The 25,038-nt window shown below is 34.8% G+C and overlaps 1 protein-coding gene across 2 annotated transcripts in view; it reads left to right on the plus strand.

The window, feature by feature from the left end:
• The first annotated feature begins 426 nt into the window (after nt 1-426).
• Nucleotides 427-25,038, plus strand: part of LOC149783938 (solute carrier family 25 member 32-like) — a 29,318-nt gene continuing 4,706 nt past the window's right edge. The window contains exons 1-8 of one of the 2 annotated variants that reach the window (XM_089932074.1): nt 427-569; nt 1,164-1,511; nt 3,358-3,514; nt 4,786-4,874; nt 6,410-6,576; nt 6,904-7,017; nt 9,584-9,729; nt 13,937-20,572. In XM_089932074.1, coding sequence (XP_089788200.1) covers nt 1,352-1,511; nt 3,358-3,514; nt 4,786-4,874; nt 6,410-6,576; nt 6,904-7,017; nt 9,584-9,729; nt 13,937-14,072 — 969 coding nt within the window. In that variant the 5' untranslated portion in view covers nt 427-569; nt 1,164-1,351 and the 3' untranslated portion in view covers nt 14,073-20,572. Of the gene's footprint in view, nt 570-1,163; nt 1,512-3,357; nt 3,515-4,785; nt 4,875-6,409; nt 6,577-6,903; nt 7,018-9,583; nt 9,730-13,936; nt 20,573-25,038 lie in introns of those variants that run through there. The other variant, XM_089932075.1, reaches the window with a different exon arrangement.

Below are 25,038 nucleotides of genomic sequence, written 5' to 3' on the forward strand. Positions count from 1 at the left end.
AGAGAGAGAGAGAGAGAGAGAGAGATGTTGTTGTTGTTGTAGGGCTTAACGTCATTTTCAGCACACGATAGGCTATACACGGCGGCCAGTATTAATGGTGGAGGAAGAACCCGGGGAAACCCCGGAAAGAACCACCGACCCGCGAGAAGCTACTGGCAAGCTTTCTCACATACCCACATTGGTCGAACTTGAGACTCGAACCCACGCAGACAGAGGTGAGATGGCAGTGATCCATAACGGGGAACGTTTTAGACCACTCGGCCATTCGGGGCCCCTGAGAGAGAGAGAGAGAGAGAGAGAGACGCAGCCGGAGAAAACACCGAACCATCATTGTTGACACTATCCGTCCAAGGTAGTGTACTGCTGGTATCGTTGGGTCACGATTCCATGTACTGATTGTACTATATAAACAAGCTGATGATCTTGTTCGCATACTCGGCCTTACTTCTTACTCTCGTGCACAGCAACTGCCACCAAACATATTAACACCGTACAAATTTGCATTACAAAGTATCCGCGGATGCTGTATCCGTAGCGGACTGAAGGAATAATATCAGTGATGTGACAAAGTAAGTGAAGTAATTTCTCTTAACATTTTATTTGTTTTGCTTGAAATGCATTCTGTTGGCGCATTCACATAGACTTTATTTTTCAAATTTAAAGGTCATATTTTTTTAATAACATATATTTTTGTACAAACTGACTAATGCCTTTTCTGTTAAAATTTCGACTGAGATTCTCGTGCGATGTGTACAAATCGGCCTAAAAGTTGCTTACACGATTTACATTTCAGTTTCTTACTTTTTACTGTCAACGCCTTTTCTAATTATAATGATATAATCACAGGTAAATTATCCATATAGGTAAATCATATATACAGATGTGCAAGTCCTTGACATTATAAAATAACCTTTAGGACGTGGAGTTGAGTTAATCTGAAAAGATGGGCTCAAAATCTCTTGTTACGGTCCATAATTTTCATGCCTGATGTGTATTTTCTGTATATATTTGTTGATTTTTAAATTTATTAGAATTATATTTTAGCCTTTTATTATCTCAGAAGTAGAGGTTGCTCTAATTTTAGCAGCATTACGTAACCGGATCTTACGACTATTTATCCCCCTTCCCAGGATATAATTCAGAGGATCGATTTTGTATTTTAGCACTTGTATGTCACTGATGATCAGCTGTGGATCGGCATGATGAAAGGGGGGCACAATTCTTGGGAAACATGTCAACTCTTGTCCACTAACAGGACATCGATCAACCAGGATTCTACTAAGAATCATGAACGTTTTTTTCTAGTATAACGAACTTATCCCTTAGAGCTTGACAAAAAATTAAGGGAACAATGGATGCAAATACAGTGAAAGGAGCGGTTGGGTCGACCGTAGTGGGTAAAACATTACTGCAACATATCAGATGGGAACATTTAGCGGCTGGTATAAGTGGTGGAGTGGTTGCTACACTAGTCCTACATCCTCTAGATCTAGTCAAAATTCGATTTCAAGGTAAGATTCTTCATTTGTATTCGCTTGTAGTCCATTAGGCGCCGGGCGATAAGCACGTAGACGGCATGTGACCTTCACCTTCAATACGCTTTTCTGCCATTGTGAATGGCGCCGGTGTCCGATTCATTATATATTATCAAATCACCGCACTTATACATTTGGAGTGTGGAGTAACTAAAACATCAAGAAAGCGCACTTTAAATCATGTTAGTAAGCTGCGAATCTGATGGTCTAACCGTATGCATTCATGGCAAACACTTTAATACATATTTCCAGATAGGCTTTAAATACAGCTGATGTAATACTTGGGTTTCTAATGGCATCCCAGTCGTACCAATTGGGGTATCTAGGAATTTAGTAATGCAAATGTATCCACTAATGAATATAGGGAGTTTTTAAACAAAATTATTAAATAATTTGTACCATTCTTTCATGTGTTGATGTGGGCGCTATGTATTCAGCTCACCCTCGTGAGTTCAACTGATCACTAATGTTAAAATGGTTTATGTGCAGTCTTCAGATACCTAGCTAATATCCAGCCAGTTAACTACCGGTCTCCAAAATAATTTCTCTTGAACAGTTTCTTTAGCTTTAAAAAACTTTTCTTTCGAAGGAACTTGTACATAAAATTTCAGGAATACTTATGTTTGAAAATTACAACACAGAAATTTGCAGAATTACATTTAGCGGCACGACCAGTTATCAGTTGTGATGCCATTTGAAAACAATTGTCCATTGCTTTCATGTGACGTTGCAGAAAATGTGTATGCAAAGATGTGCCACTTTGAGTCTCAAAACCATATGGTGTAACAACAAGCATGTTTTCCATAATGCCGATTTATGTTATTGTCAGGTGTTCCAAATGCAAAGGTGTAGAAGAAGTTGTAATCTTTATTAAAGTACCAAAATTTTTGACTGTGACAGTACTCTAGCTTTTTGTACATGAGGAATGTTTACATGTACTATTAATCAACCCTTTTACTAAACTTGTGTGGTTATAGCAAATCACAAATGGACGAATGGTTAGAGAAAACAAATTGAAAATGATATTGTTTTTTAACTGAATTTAACTCTATAAATCTGTCATCACAAACTAACTATTGCGATATTAAAACGGAAATTAACTGAATTTGCATTTGGAAAGAGAGAAAGACATAAATGGAAGTGTAGGTACCTTTGCTCTCAACAAATGAACCCCATTAATTTCCTTGTGCAGTATTTTTTGGATCAAGCCATCTTGGAAAAGCTTGTATGCATCAAGAGACATGTAGTTCTTCAACTGATCTATAGTGTATGCTGATTGTTGGAAATAAAAAAAATGAACGTTTATTTAGCAGACCTCAGGCCATTTCTACTAATCGTCACTAAAAGCTAAGCAGGCAGTTTATATGGATCAATCTGCATTTTAGCTGTTTTCTGGATACATCTCTGACGAATATCCCCCACCCGGAGGGTGAATTTTTTTATTTTTTTAACATCTTTTGTGCTGGTAAGAAAATAAAAATTGTTTCCTATTGCACTGGTTTTAAAATTAGGGTAGGCAGGTGTTTATTTTTAATATTTTTTTTATAGAAACATAATATATTTTTAATGTGATTTTTTTTTGCCATGGAGAAAAAGTGCAAAGGCTATGAGAAATAGGAGTGGTAGGTAGACCGGAAAAAACTTTTTTGGGTCTGATGAAGTTTTGTATGGTAAGGAAGGATAAAAATGTCACCACTGTCTGATTTTCCTAACGATGGTTTAATTGAAGATTAAATAGATTGAAGATGAATATTTAAGAATATAGGTAAGTATATGGTTTGCAGGTTTCCACTGAAATATTAAATCTGTATTATTTTTTCAGTCAATGAAGGAATTGGTATAACAAACCGGCCACAGTACAATGGGATGTTGGATGCCTTGCGTTCTATATGTAAAACTAATGGATTTGCAGGACTATATCAGGGGGTCACACCAAATGTGTGGGGTGCTGGCAGTTCGTGGGGACTCTATTTCTTTTTGTAAGTATCAATGATTTAGTATATTATAAAATAACAAATTAACCTCAGGGTAATATATTTCCGAGTCCTCTACTTCAGACTTATTACAGAATACAGTTTACCTTATCAAAATTAGTTCTCACGCTGTACATTTGGCCTAAAATCATATCTGAAATTGAGTCTTTGGGTGGGGTGGGGGGCAAACCCCTCCCCATGCAACCCCATAAATGTGTTCAATATATACTCTTTTTCTTCTGCCTTCCTTTCATGTTTTATTTTTTTTTGAACATGCTTTTCATTGGAAAGAAATACTATTTTGCCCTGAATTGGCACTTCCTCTTTTGAAAAATTCACTCTACCATTGGAAGCTTTAAGTGACCAATTAGTATTGGGCAAGTGACCAGTTGGTATTGGGCAAGTGTGTCGTCAGCTCCTGACCAGTCACATTGCGTTACTTAAAGTTTCAAGACAAAGATTGCATCAGGGAAATTGTCCTGACTGATATCAATCACATCATAAAAGTTCACTTAGGAATAAATACTGCTAGTATGCTTTGGAATAGTCAACAAAGCTAGAAAGTGTATTGCATGCCACATGGATCTCCAGCCAGTGCTGTGCAAATTGTGAGTTCCAGCATTCCAGCAACATTTCTGCAGAAGAATAAAATGGAATATTCAGATTGGTGGGGGAAAAGCAGGAAGGGCAACATTTATATTATTGGACGGCATGCAATGATTTTGAGGCCAGCAGGGCTCACATGAAATTTGTTCTTCTCAGGATAACATCAAGTTGTGAGATATCAAGAAGCCATTGAGCTCTGTAGGGTTTGGTGCAGTTTGTGAAACTTTACCGTAGGTGATAAAAGTTGAAGTAAACTTTAAAAAAATTTGATCTGATCACAACTCTTGGCGTCTGGGCAACAGACTTGAATCACACCTTTAAATGCATGTTTTCCAGTTTGGCAATAGCAGTGCATGATATTTTGTTACACCTTATTAAAAACTGGTCACACTTGAGGAAAAAAAATTTGAGTGCCTAACTGAGAAGGTCTTGTTAGGGTTGGCAGGTCTGTCTCTAGAACTTAGAGTTACATTTGAATAAAACTTTTACCAAAAATGCCATGTTTCAACAAATGTAATAATTTTGCAATTTTCATTAATAGTTGTACTCACTCAGTTTACAAGCCATCTATTATAATTTCATTATTCTGGAAATATTAATTTGGAGAAAAAAATAAAGATTTGTAAACCAGATTTCCAGTCAAGTTATAACGTAAATTTTGTCCCTTCTAGTTACAATAACATTAAGACGTGGATGCAGGGTGGAGATGCCAAATATGCGCTTGGACCGGGGAGACACATCGTGGCTGCATCTGAAGCTGGTAAGTTAGTTTGTAAAGACTTTCCTATCTGTACATTGATCTCTCCATTGATTGATTCTTTTGTAACCTGAATGTTAGTAAGAAAGGTCAGTCACATCAGGCATTTATAATTTCTATTGATTGATTCTTGTTGTAATCTTAATAATGTCTTGGCTGATTAAGGGACGTCAGTCATACCATGCCGTCAGGATTCCTACTTCCTGTTGCAATAGGTAAGTGAATATTCACACAAGTAAGTAATGATGTTATCATGAGTAACTTTGCATTGCCGTCATGTGTATACGAAGCAGAACTTAGTCATTTTGTCAACAGCATTAGCATTGTCTTTCAGTTGTCTGTGTTTTTAAAAACGTTTTTCAGTAACTTATATTTTCTAAATCCCTTTATGGATTTTCTTTGTCATTGCTGCATCTTAAGTCACTAGATTATGGCTTTCCTTTTGTCTGTCATATGTTCTCCATAATTTGACCATTGTGCTCTGCCTGGTTGCACTTTTCCATCAAGAAAAACCTTAAGGTCTGGCTACTTTATTCCAATAGTGCATTTATGTCCACATCCCTGTTGTGTCTAGTAATGACTATGAAAATTTAAGTCTGTACAGATTTTAAGATGCATGTAATTTCCCATTTCAAATAATTTTGGCATTAAAAACATTCCATGTTTGTAGAAGTCTGCTGAAATGCAGTGCATAGCTACTGACAGTTTACATTTGCTGAATTTTTTATGGAATTCTAGATGATTCTGAAATATTTTTATTTAGAATTGATTGTTAATTATGGCTTGCATTTAGCTTTGCTTTTGAGCCCACCTTAGTGAAAATCCACATAGTGGTGACTTGTTGTTCTGTTTATACATCGCACACAGATTGATCTCTGTTGAACGTATTATGTTTTGATATTATCTGTCCATCTGTTTGTTACCAGATTTTGTTTTCATGTAATTTCAAATATTGTCAATTTACCGGTACCAAACTTTGTGAATGGCATGCACTTAAGGTAAGAAAGAACCCTATCAGTTTTGGTTTAACAAGAATGGAGTTCTATCTTGCTGAGATGGAAAACTCTTGTTTTCATCTTGTCATTTAAGTAAATGGTTAAACCTGTTACTATTTGCTGATGTCAAGTTACCATGTCTGAGTCTGAAGTAAGATTTTAAAAACACTTTTGTTGGGATTTTTTTTTATCATAAACAATGCAGGTACAATGTGAAGCTTGCTTGTAGGTTAGAGCTAGAATTCCATGGCCTGCATGTTGTATGTATTGTCTGCTACAAAGACATGGTGGTTAAGTGTGTTAGAGTGGCAGACTCCTGAAAAGAACGGTGCTGGCTCAAATCCTGCCTGTATTTACATAATGACCTTTCAACGGTGCTGGTTCGAATCCTGCCTGTATTTACATGGCAGTTCCATGGGCAATAAGTTTGATTTTATACTGAAACATTTGCTAAATTTTTCAATGTATTTATATTTTGATATATCCTGAAAACTTTTACTAAATCTGTCTTTTGCATTTATATGATTTCTGATTTATCTTTAGGACTTCTTACGTTAATACTCACCAATCCTCTGTGGGTAGCAAAGACACGACTTTGTCTTCAATATGAACAGTCTGCTGGAGCGACTACAAAAGGTGTATACTACAACGGAACAGTAGATGCTTTATTAAAAATTTATAGACTGGAGGGAGTACGAGGCCTTTATAAGGTTTGTATTTTGTCTGTCTGGCAGCAAATGTGAAATTTACAAGGGAAAGCCATTTTAACATTCTTTGTTATAAATGAATGTGAAAATAGTACAGTTGCATCTTGGCCTCAGAGTTTTTGGCCTTAGGTGTTCTTTTTCCATGACTACTGTCAAACCTTAAGTCAAGCTGACATGTAAAATATAATTACATTTCAAAATCTGTATTGTACAGATAATTTATTTACACAGCAATGACTAATTGTCCTCAAGATTAGGGCTATCATTAGTAAAATTAAAGTTTGCTTTCAGATAGGTAATGCATAACAGTATTTTTACCTTTTCTTTCAGGGTTTTGTTCCGGGTGTTTTTGGAATCTCACATGGTGCCATACAGTTCATGATCTATGAAGAGATGAAAAATAAATACAACATCTATTTTAACAGATCTGTTGATACGAGACTTGTAAGTAGATAGGAAGATACAAAGCACTTTTCAAATAATATAAAATGGTGAAAAGAGTTGACAATGAGTTTATAAAGTCAGGTACAACATTCGTAATACTTTAGCAAAGCCTGAGTACATATTCCATGTGTTATTTTGCCTCTCTGCAGATGTCTCGTAAAGTTACAATATAGGACAATTTCTCAAGCTTGCAGTCTTTATAGACTTAGTTTTATAGAATACATTTCCTCAGAATTGTTCCGTAATGGGGAAAAGTATGTGTATGTGCATAAATATGTATGTCACCTGAGCACAATTTTGTTGATGTACAGTCAAGGTAATCTTGGTATATAAAAACAGAGTACAAAACAAAGATAGAAGTCGTGGGTTCCATCCCTGGCTGAGTCATACCAAATCACACAAACACACAAAAAAGAATGATAAGAAAAAAAATAAATCCTTGAAATAGAAAACAAAATTTTCAATGTAAGCATCATTCTTGTCATAACTCCACAACCTCCTTGGGTAGACCATTGTCATGGGCATATATCGAGGTAGAAGGTTGCCTTCATTAGTTGGCCCCTTGTGACATGTAGTAGGGCATACTGGGCCTATTTTACATACCTGAGTTTGCAGGGGGTACATAAGAATGGTTAATCATGGGTATCATTTATCTAGTAGTGGCAGTGGTGGCAACATGAATAATCAGTATGATCAGGTTTTTACAAGTCAGATGCATAGGTGGGGAGAAATTAACCAGCATAAAGGTGGAGAAGGCGGTGGGGTGGGGAATAAACCTCACACGTATGCGGAAAAGGGGGTGTAAGCCATTGCATAAATGCAGAATTGGGTGGGGCAGATTAACCAACATGCAGGTGAAGGATAGACCAGTACAATACATAGATGCAGAAGGTACAAGCATACTGATGATGAAGAGCCCAGAAAGAGGGGTATGTGTGGACAAACCAGCATATAGACGAAGAAGAGCACAGAAGGAGGGTGTATGTTGACAGTCCAGCACACAGATGCAGAAGGGGTGGGGTATAGGGAGGAGTTGGTAGTGGATAAACCAGGACAATCATGCAGAATGTGGTGGGAATAAACTTGCACAAATATGTCGATGAGAGCTGGAGTTAACAGAATAATTGGTAATCAATATAATTATGCTACCATGTCAAATTTTTTAGAGTGATTGGGTTGGTATTCATCTTAATGTGTAATGGTGTCAGCAAGAATGATGAGGCTGGATTCATCTTAATGTGTCAGTAAGAGTGATGAGGATGGATTCATCTTAATGTGTAATAGTGTCAGTAAGAGTGATGAGGCTGGATTCATGTTAATGTGTCAGTAAGAGTGATGAGGTTGGATTCATCTTAGTGTGTAATAGTGTCAGTAAGAGTGATGATAATGGATTCATCTTAATGTGTCAGTAAGAGTGATGAGGATGGATTCATCTTAATGTGTCAGTAAGAGTGATGAGGTTGGATTCATCTAAAGTGTGTAATAGTGTCAGTAAGAGTGATGAGGATGGATTCATCCTAATGTGTAACAGTGTCAGAAAGAGTGATGATGATGGATTCATCTTAGTGTGTAATAGCGTCAGTAAGGGTGATGAGGTTGGATTCATCCTAATGTGTAACAGTGTCAGAAAGAGTGATTTCTGTAAATTAGTGAATATAACACACATCCAAGTATTACCCCCATTTTTCTATTGTGCATAAAAAATAGATTACCCACAGACGTATATAACTCTAGGTTTTCGTAAAGAATAATAAACTTCTAAAATATGTGTTGGCTTCTTTCTTCATAGGGTATGGGAATCATCCTTTCTGTTTGCTATAGAACTGCAGCAGAGAGGTTTCAACCAAACTTTTCACAAAGATGCCAGATGCTCTTTTATGTTAGATGCAGGACTTAAGCATTGCCTACTCGTTAGTGGTAATATAAATAAATAATCACCAGATGGCGTAAACTGCACACCTTCCAGTTTTACTGCAGACAATAATAACACCAGCCTACTATTCAAAATATATTCCTGAAATGTGTCTATGGTGGCTCTAAATCTGATTACAACAGCAAATCAGCAGTTTTAAGGTTTTAGTAAACACAGCATTGCTGCTCTTCATAAATTAGTAAGTTATTAAATTGAAGATGCCGATTTTGTCATGTAGAACTTGCCATTTTGTTATTATATTGTCTTTGAACTTTGAAAATTTGGCTGAAATGTAAAATGTAACTATATAATCAACATTAAACTTGTTTGCTTTTCGAATTTTGGTGTGTTGCTGGAAATAGGTAACAAGTCTTTAAAAATATTACTACAACATGATAATATGAATAAAAATCAAATTGTATAACACTTGGACATATATACCCTGCAGGGTGGGGTGGGTTGCATGGTAGGGAAAACTTGGATAACCTGCATGCTATGTTTAATAATTATTTGTTGGATTCATGCCAATATGTAAGTGACAGAAAGAGTGATTATGTTGGATTCATGCCAATATGTAACAGTGACAGAAAGAGTGATTAGATTGGATTCATCCTAATATGTAAGTGTCAGCAAGTCTTGTATAATTCATTTCAGACATCACTTGAGTACCTCACATTCGCTGCAGTCTCCAAGACAATAGCTGCATCTGTGACATACCCGTATCAGGTGTTACGAACTCGACTCCAGGACCAGCACAGACATTACGCTGGTGTTATGGATGTCATTAAACAAGTTTTAAAGTAAGTTACAACAAGGCGACGTAATCCTTTATTGCAGTCAACCATGAAATTTTGGCACATAATAAACTTGCGCAATTTGTTCTGCAATCATGAAAATGTTGGGAGCAGAATTGGCAAATTTATTTTAAATCAGTTGATATTGATTAAAATATAATTATACATGATTCTGGTGCCAACGTGAATGTATCTTAAAATTTTGTATTCCAAAATCAGGGGCCCCGAGTGGTCTAAAGCGCTCACCGTTTCGGATCACTGCCATCTCACCTCTGTCTGCGTGGGTTCGAGTCCAAGGCTTGGCTAGTGTGGGTACATGTAAAAGCCTGCCAGTAGCTTCTCGTGGGTCGGTGGTTCTTCCCTTGGTTTCCCAGGGTTCTTCCTCCACCATTTATACTGGCCGCCATGTATAGCCTATCTTGTGCTGAAAAATGGTGTTAAACCCTAGAACAAGAACAACAATGTTCCAAAATCAATGAATCCTGAATTCATCAAAATTTAGTAATTGCAAGTAAGAGGATTCACATAATTGTATTTTTATAATGCCATCTTAACTTGGTGTTGTATTATTTCATTGCCTGTCTGTTAATGTTTTCTTCTATAGCCCATAACATTGTAATGGTTGGAAAGATTTTCAAGAAACTTTACTTCCTTGTGTATAATCTGTAGATGTCATGTTGCCTATCATTCCCATGCTTTGTGCCTTTAGATGAAGGTCACAGCAAAGATGCACTGCATCAGTGATGTGTATCATCATCAGGAATGATACTCTGAATCTGAAATTTGAAGCAGTTATATCTGACACCGAGGCATTGTCACATAACATAACCATACCCAACCCCCCCCCGAATTCCACGGTCATCGCAATGGAAAGCATAAATCAGCAACTATACCTCTTGTCTCAAGGTCACCATAATGGAAAGCATAAATCTGTGACCTCCATCCATATACAGGCATAGCGTTTGAAACAGTAAAGATATTTTGGTGAAAGTTATACCCATTATATATCTTGGTGGTGTTTATGTATATTCACAAATCATAACCTCTACCCTCATGATCAAGGTCATAAGGCCGGCATGTGCAACTAATGGCCTGTGATCTGGTTTATCTACTTATTTAAATCATAGGGTATGAATTTAAGGTTGCTTATCCAGGCTGTACACTGAAAGAATTTGCACATGCCTGTCATATAGACCGCTCCGATGGCCTAGTGGTTAGAGTGTCCACCTTGGATGCGGGAGGTTGTGGGTTTGATCCCCGTCTGAGTAATACGAAAGACTTACAAAAATGGTACTAACAGCTGCCTCACTTGGCGCTCAGCATGAATGGGTTAGTGTTAGGATTGGTCTGCCTGGTGTCAAGATAATGTGACTGGGTGGGACATAATGCTTCATGTCTGTTTCATGATGCCCCAGTGCTAGACATCACTATAAACTGCCACACTGCGACTGAAAAATTGTTAAAGCTACGTTAAAAATCCAACACACACACATACATACCTGTCATAAGTGTTAATGCAAGTCAGTGGCTAGGTTTCTGGCGACTTCAATCACTTGATATCTTGATGAAACATGACCCAGGTTAAAATCTTGTTATACAGTAGTTAAGTCTCTAGCCCATATGTCAAGGTCATAACTAGGGAATATCGTTTGTGGTACAGTCTTTTTTGTGGCTATGAGAGATTCAAATGGTCTGGCTACTGTTGATATCAGAATGCTTCAATTTCAGATCATGTGAATGTTCATGGTGTGTAGTTTTGTGGTTATAATCTGGTATTGTCTCATTATACCAACCAAAGACAAATCCATAATATTGTATGGTCACGTTAAACAATAAAAGACCCATCCGTAATCTAGTATGGTCTCATTTAGCCAATGAAAGACATGTCCATAATATAGTATGGTCTCATTTAGCCAATGAAAGACATGTCCATAATCTAGTATGGTCTCATTTAGCCAGTGAAAGACATGTCCATAAATCAGTTTAGGTAAACGTTTGGGATATATAATTGGATACGACTTAGCCAATGAAAGACATATCCATAATTTAATATGGTCTCATTTAGCAATAAAAGACCTGTCCATAAATCTAGTATGGTCTCATTTAGCAATAAAAGACCCGTCCATAATCTAGTATGGTCTCATTTAGCAATAAAAGACCTGGTCATAATCTAGTATGGTCTCATTTAGCAATAAAAGACCTGTCCATAAATCTAGTATGGTCTCATTTAGCAATAAAAGACCCGTCCATAATCTAGTATGGTCTCATTTAGCAATAAGAGACCCGTCCATAATCTAGTATGGTCTCATTTAGCAATAAAAGACCCGTCCATAATTTAGTATGGTCTCATTTAGCAATGAAAGACCCGTCCATAATCTAGTATGGTCTCATTTAGCAATAAAAGACCTGTCCATAATCTAGTATGGTCTCATTTGGCAATAAAAGACCTGTCCATAATCTAGTATGGTCTCATTTAGCAATACAAGACCTGTCCATAATCTAGTATGGTCTCATTTAGCAATAAAAGACCCGTCCATAATCTAATATGGTCTCATTAGCAATAAAAGACCTGTCCATAATCTAGTATTGTCTCATTAACCAATGAAAGACATGTCCATAAATCAGTTTAGGTAAAAGTTTGGGATATATAATTGGATATGACTTAGACATTTGTGAAATTGTTCCAGATTTTATCGTTGTGTGATATATGTACTCCTGCGTTAGATTAATTGGACCAGGCTGCATAGTTTCTTGGACAAATTACATGTAAAAGCAGAAAGGTGGTAGAGCAGTCTGATGCACTTGCCTTTACTGATCACTCACATCTCACCTCTGGCCATGTTGGTTTGAGTCTTGGCTTGGCTGATGTGGATATGTGAGAAAGCATGCTGTTAGCTTCCCATGGGTTGGGGTGGTTCTTTACGGCTTCTTTCTCCACTAAATGCATGGTGCTCAACGTATAGCATATCATATACTGAAAATGGGCATTAAACCCACCAAATAAACACACAGACTAAAAGCAGGAAAGCGTTTGCTCATAGCTTCATCGACACAGGTTTTTTCTATTTTGTCACTGGCCGAAGCCAGCATTGATGGTCTAAATTTGGACCTGTCATAAGCAGTAGTCTTGACGCATTCAGTTATAAAAAAAATTCATTATGGTACATTAGAGTCTTTAAAGCAGTAGAACATTTCATGATTATTGACATTTTTAAGTCTATTCAGATTTTAATTTTAAGTACCTGTCTTGCACACATTTCTGTCGCCAGACATTTCCATTTTTTTTCTCCATTTGTCCTGTTTATTATTATTATTATTATTTCCTGGTTCCTTTTCCGTTTGGTCCCTTGCAAACTAATGATTGTTAAATATAGTTTGTGGATAAACTATGTTTAAGATTCATTGTTCACATTAGAAGCAATCTTTTGCAATTGAATTTGTTGCAGCCTGAGTGTCAAAACTGATAGCTTTTGTTACATTGTTGCATTGACCCTTCCCAGTATATTTGAATTTAAATTGCCTTGCTATAATGAGAAGTCTGTCCACTTAATATATTTGAAGTCAGTTTGCTTTTTTCTTACTCTTCAAGTTGTGCTATGGGGAACATATGTACATGATTTGCTTCTTTTATAAAGCACTCATTTGAAGGTTTGAAAAAGTTTAATTGTTTTCTATAAAACATTCATGTGCATTCTTGTTTACCAAAATGTATGAAGTTAAGAACACAATTAAAAATATGCCAAAACCTTGTCTTTTAGAAGGTTTTGCATAATACGTTTATCTATGCATGTGTTACCTTACTAAACGAGATATAATCCCTTTCCCGCAAAGACATTACTTTTTTCAAAAAGTGAAGTTTTTCCTCAAAGAAAGGAAATGCTGTGTACACAAGTGCATACTTCCTTACTTCATATGGAGGTCAAATAAATTATTCATGATGGCATTTATTGAAGAAGTATCTTGTGTATTCGATTGATTGTCACTTTGTAATTACCAAGCACTTCTTTTGAATAATTTTTGCTTTTGATTTTTTGTGTGTGCAAGTATTTTACCTTATATTTTGTTTGTAATAGTGTATATTAAAAAATTATATATTGTGTATTGTGATGATTTGTCACTTTGTAACTACCAAGCTCTGCTTTTGAATAATGCTCCTTTCGATGCTTTTTGTTTTATTTTGCAAAATATTCTGCACATGATTTTGTCTGTTCAGGTACGAGGGTCCACGGGGCCTGTACAAGGGAGTAGTCGTGTATTTGTGGCATGTAACTCCAAACATTTGCATTGTCTTTATGATGTACGAGTACGTTACCAACTGGGGCAAGAAAGTCGCTGTGGTGGACAAATAACACGACTGAAATCTGATCAACGATCTCTAGGACACAGTGTGATTGCATTGATGAACTTGTATGTACATAAAAAGCTGGGTAAATGGCAGATGCTTTTTATTTTGCTGTGGATTCTTATTTTCATTCAACACATTTGTGAATGGACATATTTTCTCTAAATGCATACATGTGTCATGGACAGAAGAGTTTGAGACAATTACAACAAAAAGAAAGTATCTTTTGTAGAATGCTAATCAAACAGTGTGCTAAACAGCAATGTTGTTACTTCTGAACATCAAAACAAAGTAATTATACAATTGCTAGCAGGATTTGTTTTTGTTTAATCTACAGTACTGTCAGAATTAATCAGTAATAATCCATACTGTTGTTGGAATTCGTGTCCATTGAAATAGTACAGTTATAATTGTAGACTACTCCGTCTGGGCTTTTGGGAGAAGGAACATGATTTCAAGCAAAACTATTCCAATATTTCTGTGGATTTTCATGTTCAGTTGCATCTGAACCAATTACATTTCAAACAAGAAGAGAGTATCTGCTGCAACTTTTTCTGAAGAGGACACTAATAACGGATTTACATTCATTTCACCTTTTGGAGCATACATTTCATCAATAATTTTTGGACCAATTTTTGCCAGTATTTATATTAAAGGTCGTAAGTTTTCATTGTTGCACAAACGAGGAATCATTGGACTGGTGACCACATGATGGATGGTTGGGCATCTGTTTGGGTATGAATGGTGATAACTGCTGTTATTTAGCAGTATTATGATAGTATTATTCTGTATAGAGAATCTCTTTCATTATATTTGTGAAAATGTTTGTTTTTGTATTTATTCTTATAGAAGGCTTCAAAGCGGGACACTTATGTTGGTTCTTTTTCACGTTTGTTACAATTCCCAACCAAATTAATTTTAAGTATATAGATTTTCCTTTTCTGATTTACTGCTACTAAACTAGATTCTATGGAATCTGAATCTTTTTGTAAACATTTTGAACACTAAAAGCTAACTTTGACTAATTTATCAGTTTTATTCAAAATTTATGAGTTTTGATCGAAACATATGCATCTATTGTAAAATTCAGCAACCAGTGATTAAACTGATTTATTTCACATAATTATGAATCTGTTAAGGATGTGAAACCCAGGAAAAGAGGATCATAGTTTTTTCATGCATTTATTTATGTAGATATTTGATAATAATATATCTATCCCAACAGTTTTGCAGATGACGGACATCAGCATTGTGATATTTCTTTCTGAATGTATGAGCTCAAGTCTAGTCATTTCTTATTCGTTATGATGTAATACACTGGAACAGTTATTGAATGTTGTCCATCAGTGCATGCAAATAACTAGAGAAAAAAATATAAATTTCATTAAAAGCAGATTTGTTTCTCTTTTAGTATGAATAGATTATTAGCTATAATGGGAACAGTGAATGTATCCGAAAACATTAAATGTATTCAGATAACATTAAATGATGTACGAGATCAGATTGTGTGAATATGGTCTGCTCCTGAAAATCATGTACCAGTTAAGTGTCTTGAGTATTCCATTTGTCATTGCAAGTAAGATAACTGTCTACCAGTCTAGTATCATGAGATTAACATTTGTCATGACCATTAAGATAATTGTCTACCAGTCTAGTGTTATGAGATTAACATTTGTCATGACCATCAAGATAATTGTCTATCAGTCTAGTGTCATGAGATTAACATTTGTCATGACCATTAAGGTAATTGTCTACCAGTCTGGTGTCATGTGATTAACATTTGTCATGACCATTAAGATAATTGTCTACCAGTCTAGTGTCATGAGATTAACATTTGTTATGGCCAGTAAGACGATTGCCATACTTGAAGAATTGGGTGCATGAAGATGCATATCACAATGAAAGTTAAATATTACAATGTGCTTTATGTGGATATCTTCAAACCATTACATATTATGATACACATCATTTAGTATGTATAATAATGGATATAAAGCCTATAATTTCTGGATGATGCACAGGCCTGATTTCACTTGTCCTCGCTACCAATTTTCTTTTGCTGTCTACATGTTCTAGGTATTTCATCATTGTGTATGAGTTTATAAATGTGGGTAAATGAAAATATGTGAACGTCTTTCAGGTTACAAATTACAATTACATGAACAATTTGGATAACTTGAAGAAAAAAAATCTGTATTTTTTGTGTACTTGTTCAGAAGGATTTATTTTATAGTACATGTTTTATTGTATATAATTTACTTTTGTAATAGAGATAAAAGTAAATGTTTAAATAACAAAATTTAAACACAATTGGACAAAGCCGACATATGTTAAAAGGCTTGTACCCAAAGTGTTAGTCTTTGAATATTACGATCATATCGCAAATAGTGCTCTCGTTGGATCAGTGTGTGCCACTCCTTCCACTGCTACAGATTTACAGAAGAATGCTTCATTGTTGTACAAGGAAGGAATAAAAGGCCCAAGGATATATGGTTGCCCATCTTGCCTGCATACTTGTAAACAATATCCTGCAGGAGCACTATTTAAGAATTGATGGCAACTGTATATGTGTAATCACATTCATCTTTGTAGACTATGGTCAAAATGTGATAAATTCATTATTCTTTAATAATCATTATTTGTCATTTCCTTCTGGTGTAAAAATTTCATGATGTAGTCTCATCTTCTGAGCCATAAATACATAGGTAAATGTATGCACTATATACCCTGCTTTGGACATAAACTTAATCTGAAGGTATATACTGTATATAATTGATATGTACCCAAATGTTTGAAAGCTCAAGGAATTAGTACATAAGCAAAAAAACTGAATACTGAATCCAGATTTTGACTTTTATGCAGAAACATGGGTTTTGGTCCAAGTGAACTGACCGGAGGCCTAAATTCTTGCTACAAATTGCCATGGAAATCCAGTAATCATTTTATCAAAAAAATTTTACCATGTATTTACCTGATGGGTCATGTAGTTTCTTAGTATTACTGATTTTCACCTTAAAATATCATCACTTTGTCATATCTTATCCAGTTGCATTAATTCTTTATTAAAACAATCGAAGATAATCATTCCTTATCATGTTAACTTTTGCAACAGAGTTTGTGCAAATAAAAAAAAATAAAGAAATTAAGTACCGTAGTAAGTTTCATGGAACTGAGAATAGAAACTCGTTCTTGTTTACATTTGCTTTAATTCATTTATGAGTGTTATTGTTTGGTCAACACTTGTGCTAAGAGAGATAACTCTTTAAAAAAAAGGTGTTTAAATTTTTTTCTCCTTCAGATTAGTACTATACAGCCAGTATTGTACTGACATTCGATTAATCCCTATATATGAATAAATGTATTATTAATTCACACCCTGAAATTTAACAACCATGAAAATTGATCCTTTGGTATTTTTAAACCTTGCATGCTTTATTTTCATAAATAATCCAAGCTTTATGATAGCACCTAAGGCACACATGTTGCTTGCTGAGGATTATAAGATGGAAAAAATGTATGTACTGTAAAAAGTTGCCAGTGGAGATGTACTAATGTACAGCACAGATGATTGAAAATCTGCATTTTATCAATGTATTGTAAAAAAAAATGACTGGCATAAATCATATTCTATCTATAAAAAATATTAATTTTGTCTAGCAGCAAAGCGTAGGCAGTTAACAAGTATCGCTTTTCAGCTGGCTTTGTTTTTGTTGGCATGGAATAGCAAACGTCAAGGTTTTGCATATAACTATAACTGCATGTCCTGTCACGAAATCTGATGGATGTATTATCATGAGGAACAATTCTCAGTGCTAATACAAATTGACTGCAAGAACGATTTGAGTTGCGATGATCAAAGGGTTATGGGTTAGAGTGAAGGCTAGGGTATGATTATGTGAGATGCTGTGAAAGTTTGGAGCATAATCTCAACTATGAAAACTGAAACAAAATTTTATCCCAGATTGATTACATTTCAAATGCCTGACACATGTTGGGCCAGAGTAATTAAACTTAAAATGCCTGACACATGTTGGGCCACGTTAATTACTTTTCAGATGCCTGACATATGCTGGGCCAGATTAATTAGCAGATAATGTAGTAGGATTATCAGTGAGAAAATGTCCCAAGGGCATATGTGGAGGAAATAATGCTTTGCATGCATGCTGACACAGATCAGGGCCGACTAGAGGCAATCTGAGGTCATTGCACCATAAAATAGTCAACATTTAAGGTACAAAATTAATAACTTAATGCATTTAGACGAGTCATTTAAGAAAGATTGTTTTGCTTCTTATGATCCTGTTGATGATATTCATTTTTTGTATAAGTGATCAGTAGAACGTTTCTAAAAATTTTTTAAATGCATGGGCTTTATTAACCAAGTTTGTGACCTTGCTTGTGATGCTGTACCAGTGGAGACAGAGAATACAGTATATTAAAGTTATATTTACTTGGTTGATTTTCAAAGGAATTGTGTGTGTGTGTGTGTATATATATATATATATATATATATTTGTGTGTGTGTGTGTTCTTTTGAACAGCTATGTTAATTTGGTGTCCTTGAATAGCAGTCTTCTGGAAATGGGAAGTAATCAAGACTTTAAGAAGGCCTGTTTTGTGGAAAATGGACGTATTTTAAAACTGATGGCTGTTTGTCAGCTCAGATATTTACAGCATCGACAACTTGAGTGCAGTTTTAGTAGACAAAAATCTATGCATTGCGTGTTCATTTTGCGACTGTATACTGTCTTAACCGTACAACAAGTGTTAATACGAGAAAAGCTATTAAAACAAATCATCTGAGCATGTTCTTCTGGCACACCAATTTGTACGAAAGTAATAATAAGTTTACTTTGTGCACATCAATTGTGGAAAAGTTGACATTGTTATCAGCTGTTAGAAAAAATTTGAATATGGCAGATGAAATTGATACAGGGATATTAAAATGTTTTACAAATTCAATGCTTGTTGCAGTTGGTTTATAAACGTGTCCGATATATAAATTTGGTAGCAAAATAAAGATTGGAATATGCCGAGTTTGATGATATATGATGCATTTATTTAAATTACCAAAATTTTGGTCAAGTCTGTGTAAAGTTTGAGGGATTATTTCTTTGTGTAGGAATATCATAGGAACATGCTACAACTAGTAACCAAATTGTTTACATCTCCTCTGATTGGATTGAAAATTTCAAGAATATTCATGGAGCTTTTATATCCCACATTTTGTAACAAAGAAGACAGGTGTCACACGAACACAGCATGATCAGTGCTTATTTCCAATAACGTGTGAAATCTTACTTTTGATAATTATAAAGTAATAATTCCATTAATATGGCATCAAATATAAAACGAAAACATGCCATTTATAGATAATTTTATTAGCTTTTACAGTATATAAAATGTCTTGCAATCAGATGACATGTATTGATGCTGCAATGAAAATTCTACACTTGGTCAACAGTTTCATCTGATTTCCAGGTAAACTATCATCTTGGTCGTTTTAGACTGGGGTTGCCTATATATTAATTTCAGTTAATTTTTTATACATAAAATCTTGCAAGTTCTGTGGTCTTATATATGCAAGAATTACATTGCTTTTGTAAAATGTGTATATGCTAGTTTTATTTGATTAGTCGAGATTTCAAGTACACAGTTGAGTAAGAGATTTAAAACACATGAATGAATATTTCTTTGTCTCTGTTAAAGGTTGATTTTTGTAAACAAATTTTATCTCTTTTTAGTTTTACTTGGTTTGCAACTTGTCAAGGAACCTTATTGTATATTCAGAGATGATAAAGAAATCTTTCTTTACAATAATGTATCAATCAGGTTACTCTGGAACTGTACACATACCATTAAACTGAGAAATATGGGAAAGAACATCATTGATAAAAGGATAATGTGTACGTCTGATAAGATTAATCTGTATAATTAGTGCTTGCATTTGAAATTGGTATTTACCTTGGACTGATAAGCCATAGCTGTTAAATGCAATTTGCAGAGCATGTTGTAGCCTACTTTCAGTGATGCATACCTGTTACGAATCATGTAAAAATCATTTTTGTTCATTTACCAACACATATCCTGTTGCATCTCAATCATTACCGTGCATATTCACACTGTGTCGTGTCATAATCATGATGGGATGACCAACCTACATGATTAAAGTAAGCTCTTTTTTCAGATCCATATCGTTTTGCTATTACGTGTTTGGTTTAGGTCAGTGTAGGTTAGGTGAATGATCTCAGGCCCCACTTGGTCTCATGTGTTGATATCAATAATGACAAAACTTTCTTTTATTCATAAAGAAATGTATTTGATGAGCATGTGAAATTTGTTTGTTTAGGTTCATATAGAAATCTTGCAAATTGCCATCTAGTATTGAAAAGAATCTAGTTTACTTGAATATTGCTGAACATAGAGTTCATGAATGTTGCTGAAAGAAGTAATGTCCAGTGAAGGTTTTAAGATGAATGGTCAAGCACAAATAAATTTTACATTTTATAGCATGTCTTTTTCTTTCCTTTCCCCAAGGCCTTTAATAGGATAAGACTGAGTTTTACTGTTAGTCACAATTATTCCCAATAGCTGACTGTTTATAGGTTGTTGCTAGATAGTTTTATACAAGAACTAAGTTCAGATAAAGTAAAATGGAGGAAATATGTAACAAATTCATGGATAAAATGTCATAGGTCCTGCAGAGAGTAGCACAGTATGTCTGTATGATTAGAATTTGGAAATGATTTTCTAAAAATTGAAAACAAGTATAAAAAAATCACATCCATTTGAAGCAGTAAGGTTTGTAGCAAGAAACTGTTTTGATAGCAACAGAGTAATTGTGATTTCTTAGGCGATCAGGCCAGTGTAGCATTTTAACAACCGAACAAGATATTACGGCATGGCGAAAATCCTATTGATGGTTCGGATGTTGGCACCACAGGGTCTTTGAGATTGAAAGATCTGAGAATATAAAGACTCCTCCACATTCCTATAACTGTCTCCAGTTTCTCTAACATTCTTTGAATTTCTTATTTTGAGATTTTACATTGGGACGTGTAGTCAATATCGATATTTTTGTCAGAGCAGAGTTATTGTAAAAGATTCAAAGCAAATAGTTTTAAAATGAAACAAGTGGTCAACTTTTTCTTTTGCCAAGTTTGAATAAAATATTGAGTCTCCTGGGAGATTAAGCAAGACTCTCATGAAGAAAATATGAGATCTTTGATGCTTGTAGCATGTTCTTTGAAGGAAACAAAAAATCATTTTTACCAACTGTGCAATAAGAAAGATGTTAGAAAACTATCAATTCAAGGAAACAAGTTTTGAGATATTTTGTAAATTTGGATTTAGGTCCCACTTTAATGAAACTTGTTAATTTTAGTGCATGGTTCAAAATTGTGTATCTCTATACAAATGTTTGAAAGCAGTTTTTACTATCTTAACATCAAATCTCAAATAATAAGGTTGTTTTAGAATATGGGTTGAACGCTGTTGTGCTATCCCATTTTGCAGTTACCCCCCCCCCATGTCACTGTCATTTTAAAGAGGAAACATACAAAAAGCACTCACTCAATTTATCAGCTAACCCAGTATGCACTAAAAAACAGTAATTAGAAAGTTATTTTTGCAATGCAGAGTATGATGCTTGCTTCAGATAAAAAAAATTTTTTTACAGTGATCTTTATGATCTCTGTGCTTAATTATTACAATCACAGGGGTTCTTTCCTTTCCTACAAGTTTCATAAAAGAAACTTCATTAGTAATAAAATAGCATGGCATGATGTTATTTTTTTTTACTATGATTCCATGTACAGAAGGGGCCATGAGTGGTCTAAAGCACTCCCCGTTTTGGATCACTGCCATGTCACCTCTGTCCGTGTGGGTACGAGTCTCAGATTCAACCAATGTGAGTATGTGAGAAAGCTTGCCAGTAGCTTCTCGTGGGTCGGTTGTTCTTTCTGGGGTTTTCCTGGGTTTTTCCTCCACCATTAATACTGGCTGCCATGTATAGCCTATCGTGTGCTTAATAATGGCGTTAAATCCCACAACAGCAACAACAACAACCATGCACAGAATCCGAATTATAGAAAATGACTACTTTGACTTCATTTGTTTTTCATGTGAAAAATGACGTGTATTCAACAGTGTTTCATCTTAATGACACTGTTAATGGAAGTCATAAAACTGACATTGTACGAGGATGCATTATACTGAGGTATGTTCCAGCAAAGCTGTTTCTTGTACATAGCAACACAAAAACAGTATTTCTTGATGTACAGTCATGTCATAATTGGTTTTCATGACATGAATGGAAATAGGTTTTGATGACACATCAGCACAGTGTAGACTAGTGCCAATTAACATTTAGTTCTAAACTTGTAAAGGGGCGCTGGGAGATTGAATGACTTAATGAACTTGCCTTACTGATATTGCTATCTCATCTCTTTCCACAGAAGGATTTGTGTATTGGAGGAAAGGGCCCCATTCATTCCACAGGATTTTGTGTATTAGGATAAATCATGTCATAAATAAGTTTTAATCATGTCATAAATAGGTTTTCATAAAATGTATGTATATAGGGTCTGTAGGCACATCAGTACATTCTTGACTTTTTGACTGCTCCATTGGCCTAGTTGTTAGAGTATTTGCCTCAGATGCAGGATGTCATGGGTTTCAATCCCTGGCTGAGTCATACCAAAGACTTATAAAAATTGTACTAACAGCAGCCTAGCTTGGTACTCAGTATTAAGAGGTTAGTGTTAGGACTGGTCGGCCTGGTATCAGGATAATGTGACTGGGTGGGACATCATGTTACATGTCTGTGGCATGATGCCCCAGTGCTAGACATCACTATAAACTGCCACATTGCAGACATTGTAGCAATATGACTGAAAAATTGTTAAAGCTACGTAAAAAAATCAAAGTCACAAATCACATCCCATGAGTCAGTGGTTCTTGCATGGTTTTTTCTGGGTTATAGTTATTCTAGCTGTTGTGTATAGCCTATTATGCACCGAGAAATATCATTATACCCCAAAACAACAATGAACCTAAAACTATAAAGGGCATATTTTAAAAATACTTTAGAAAGATAAGCCATGCAAATAAATGTAAATATGTTGTCCTAAAAAATAAGATACAAATACTATTTATAAAAAAAATCAACAAAATCAAATATGAAATAATTCTGTAATCTTATGGAAGGCAAATGCTTCCAAATTAAAGTAAATATTCTTGTTTACAAGATAAAGTGTAAAAAATGCTACATTTCTTTTGAAAAATATAAAATAAAAAACAAAAAAGATTAAAAAGCTTAAGTCTCCAGGAGGGAAACAAATTGAGTTGCAAGGTTAAAACAAAATGTTACCAGGGATACCTGATTGTAACCATGTTAGAAGAGTGGCAAAATTATAGAGATTGACCACAGTACTAAAATTCAGGTGTATTTGGAATAGGGTCCAGTTCATTCTACAGGATTCGTGCATTTGGAAAAGGGTCACATTCTTTTCACAGAAGGATTTGTGTATTGGGGAAACAGCCCCATTTTCTTTCTATAGAAGGATTTGTGTATTGTGGAAAAGGGTTCCATTCTTGCCGGAGACAGATTTGTGTATTGGGTGAGAGGGTCCTATTCTTTCCATAAAAGGATTTGTGTATTGTTAAAAAGGCACCATTCTTTCCTCAGAAAGAAATAATTAATTGTGTCATTAAATTCATGGTCTGCAGCAGTCACAAAGTCCATGAAATTTGGTACTTCTCAAAATCCATAAAAACATTTACCGTATGAAAATTAGAATCACACGGAGTCCATGAATAATGGTACCACACAAAGTCCATGAAAACTGGTACCACACAACTACTCTGTGTTGACATGGAAATAGTTTATAGGATAATATGTGAATTAGTAAGTCTCATCCTACTACAACAGTTTTGATTTTCTGCTAATTTTCAAAGGGCGCTCAGCTGTGTCTTGGCACAATAAATTGCACTCTCACTATAATGCCATTCATTACAGCATTGTTCATGTTATAAGGCTGTTATCCTTTTTCATTCAGTGTAGTAAAATTGTATGTCATGTGTACTTAATTATAAGGCAGTCTCATGATAAATTGGTATGCTTTATGGCTTATGTGGATAGCATTATGATGAGCACTGTAATAAGGGTCAACAAGGGAGGTAACTTGGAAAAATGTCTTAATTCATGATTTTTAGAACATTAACAAAAATACTTTAATTACTGTAATATAACAATTTGTAACAGAATGACAAAATTTAAATTCTGATTTTAGAAAATAACATGTTGAAAAAAAACTATAATTTACAAAGAAGAAACGAACTGTCCAGATAAATAAAAAGTAAAGTTGAGCAGTTTGATAACAAATGTTTGGTGTAAACATCAAAATATTATCAGAGTGGTTGAACAGAAAACAGATCAGAATATTCAACTTACAAAAAAAATCTGCAAAAAATCAGTGTAATTTTTATCTTAAGAAATATTTGTTTTTCGAGGCATGATTTTATGTTGGAAAAATATTTTGAATGTATTGTGCTAAAAATGTTCATACTACTAATGCATGTACATAATTAAATAAGATATTTGTATGCACAGATTAAATTTGTTCATTTCTTGTTGCCATCTATATTGATAAAAAGCATAGGATTTATTGAATCTCATATGAATCTGCGGATTAGTCCATCTGATTCCCATGTTTACTTGGTCTCTGTTAGTTTAACAAAGTCACTTATTGTAGCAGGCCTTAGAAATTCTCATTATGTCTAATTACATATGCAACTTGCATTTATTTAAAAACTGTTCTGTTATTTGTAGATGTAATAGTTGTGCCCTCTTCTCTACATATGTCGCTTTGAGGGTTGAAATGATTAATCAGTGTAGCCATGTATCAGTTATTTGTCTATATTGATACCCATATTGATACAACAAATAAAGAATTCAAGCTACTTTAATCTTT

This window comes from Sinohyriopsis cumingii, chromosome 14 (genome assembly GCF_028554795.1).
Source record: "Sinohyriopsis cumingii isolate HCF-2022 chromosome 14, ASM2855479v2, whole genome shotgun sequence".
In the NCBI taxonomy this organism is placed as follows: Eukaryota; Metazoa; Mollusca; class Bivalvia; order Unionida; family Unionidae; genus Sinohyriopsis; species Sinohyriopsis cumingii.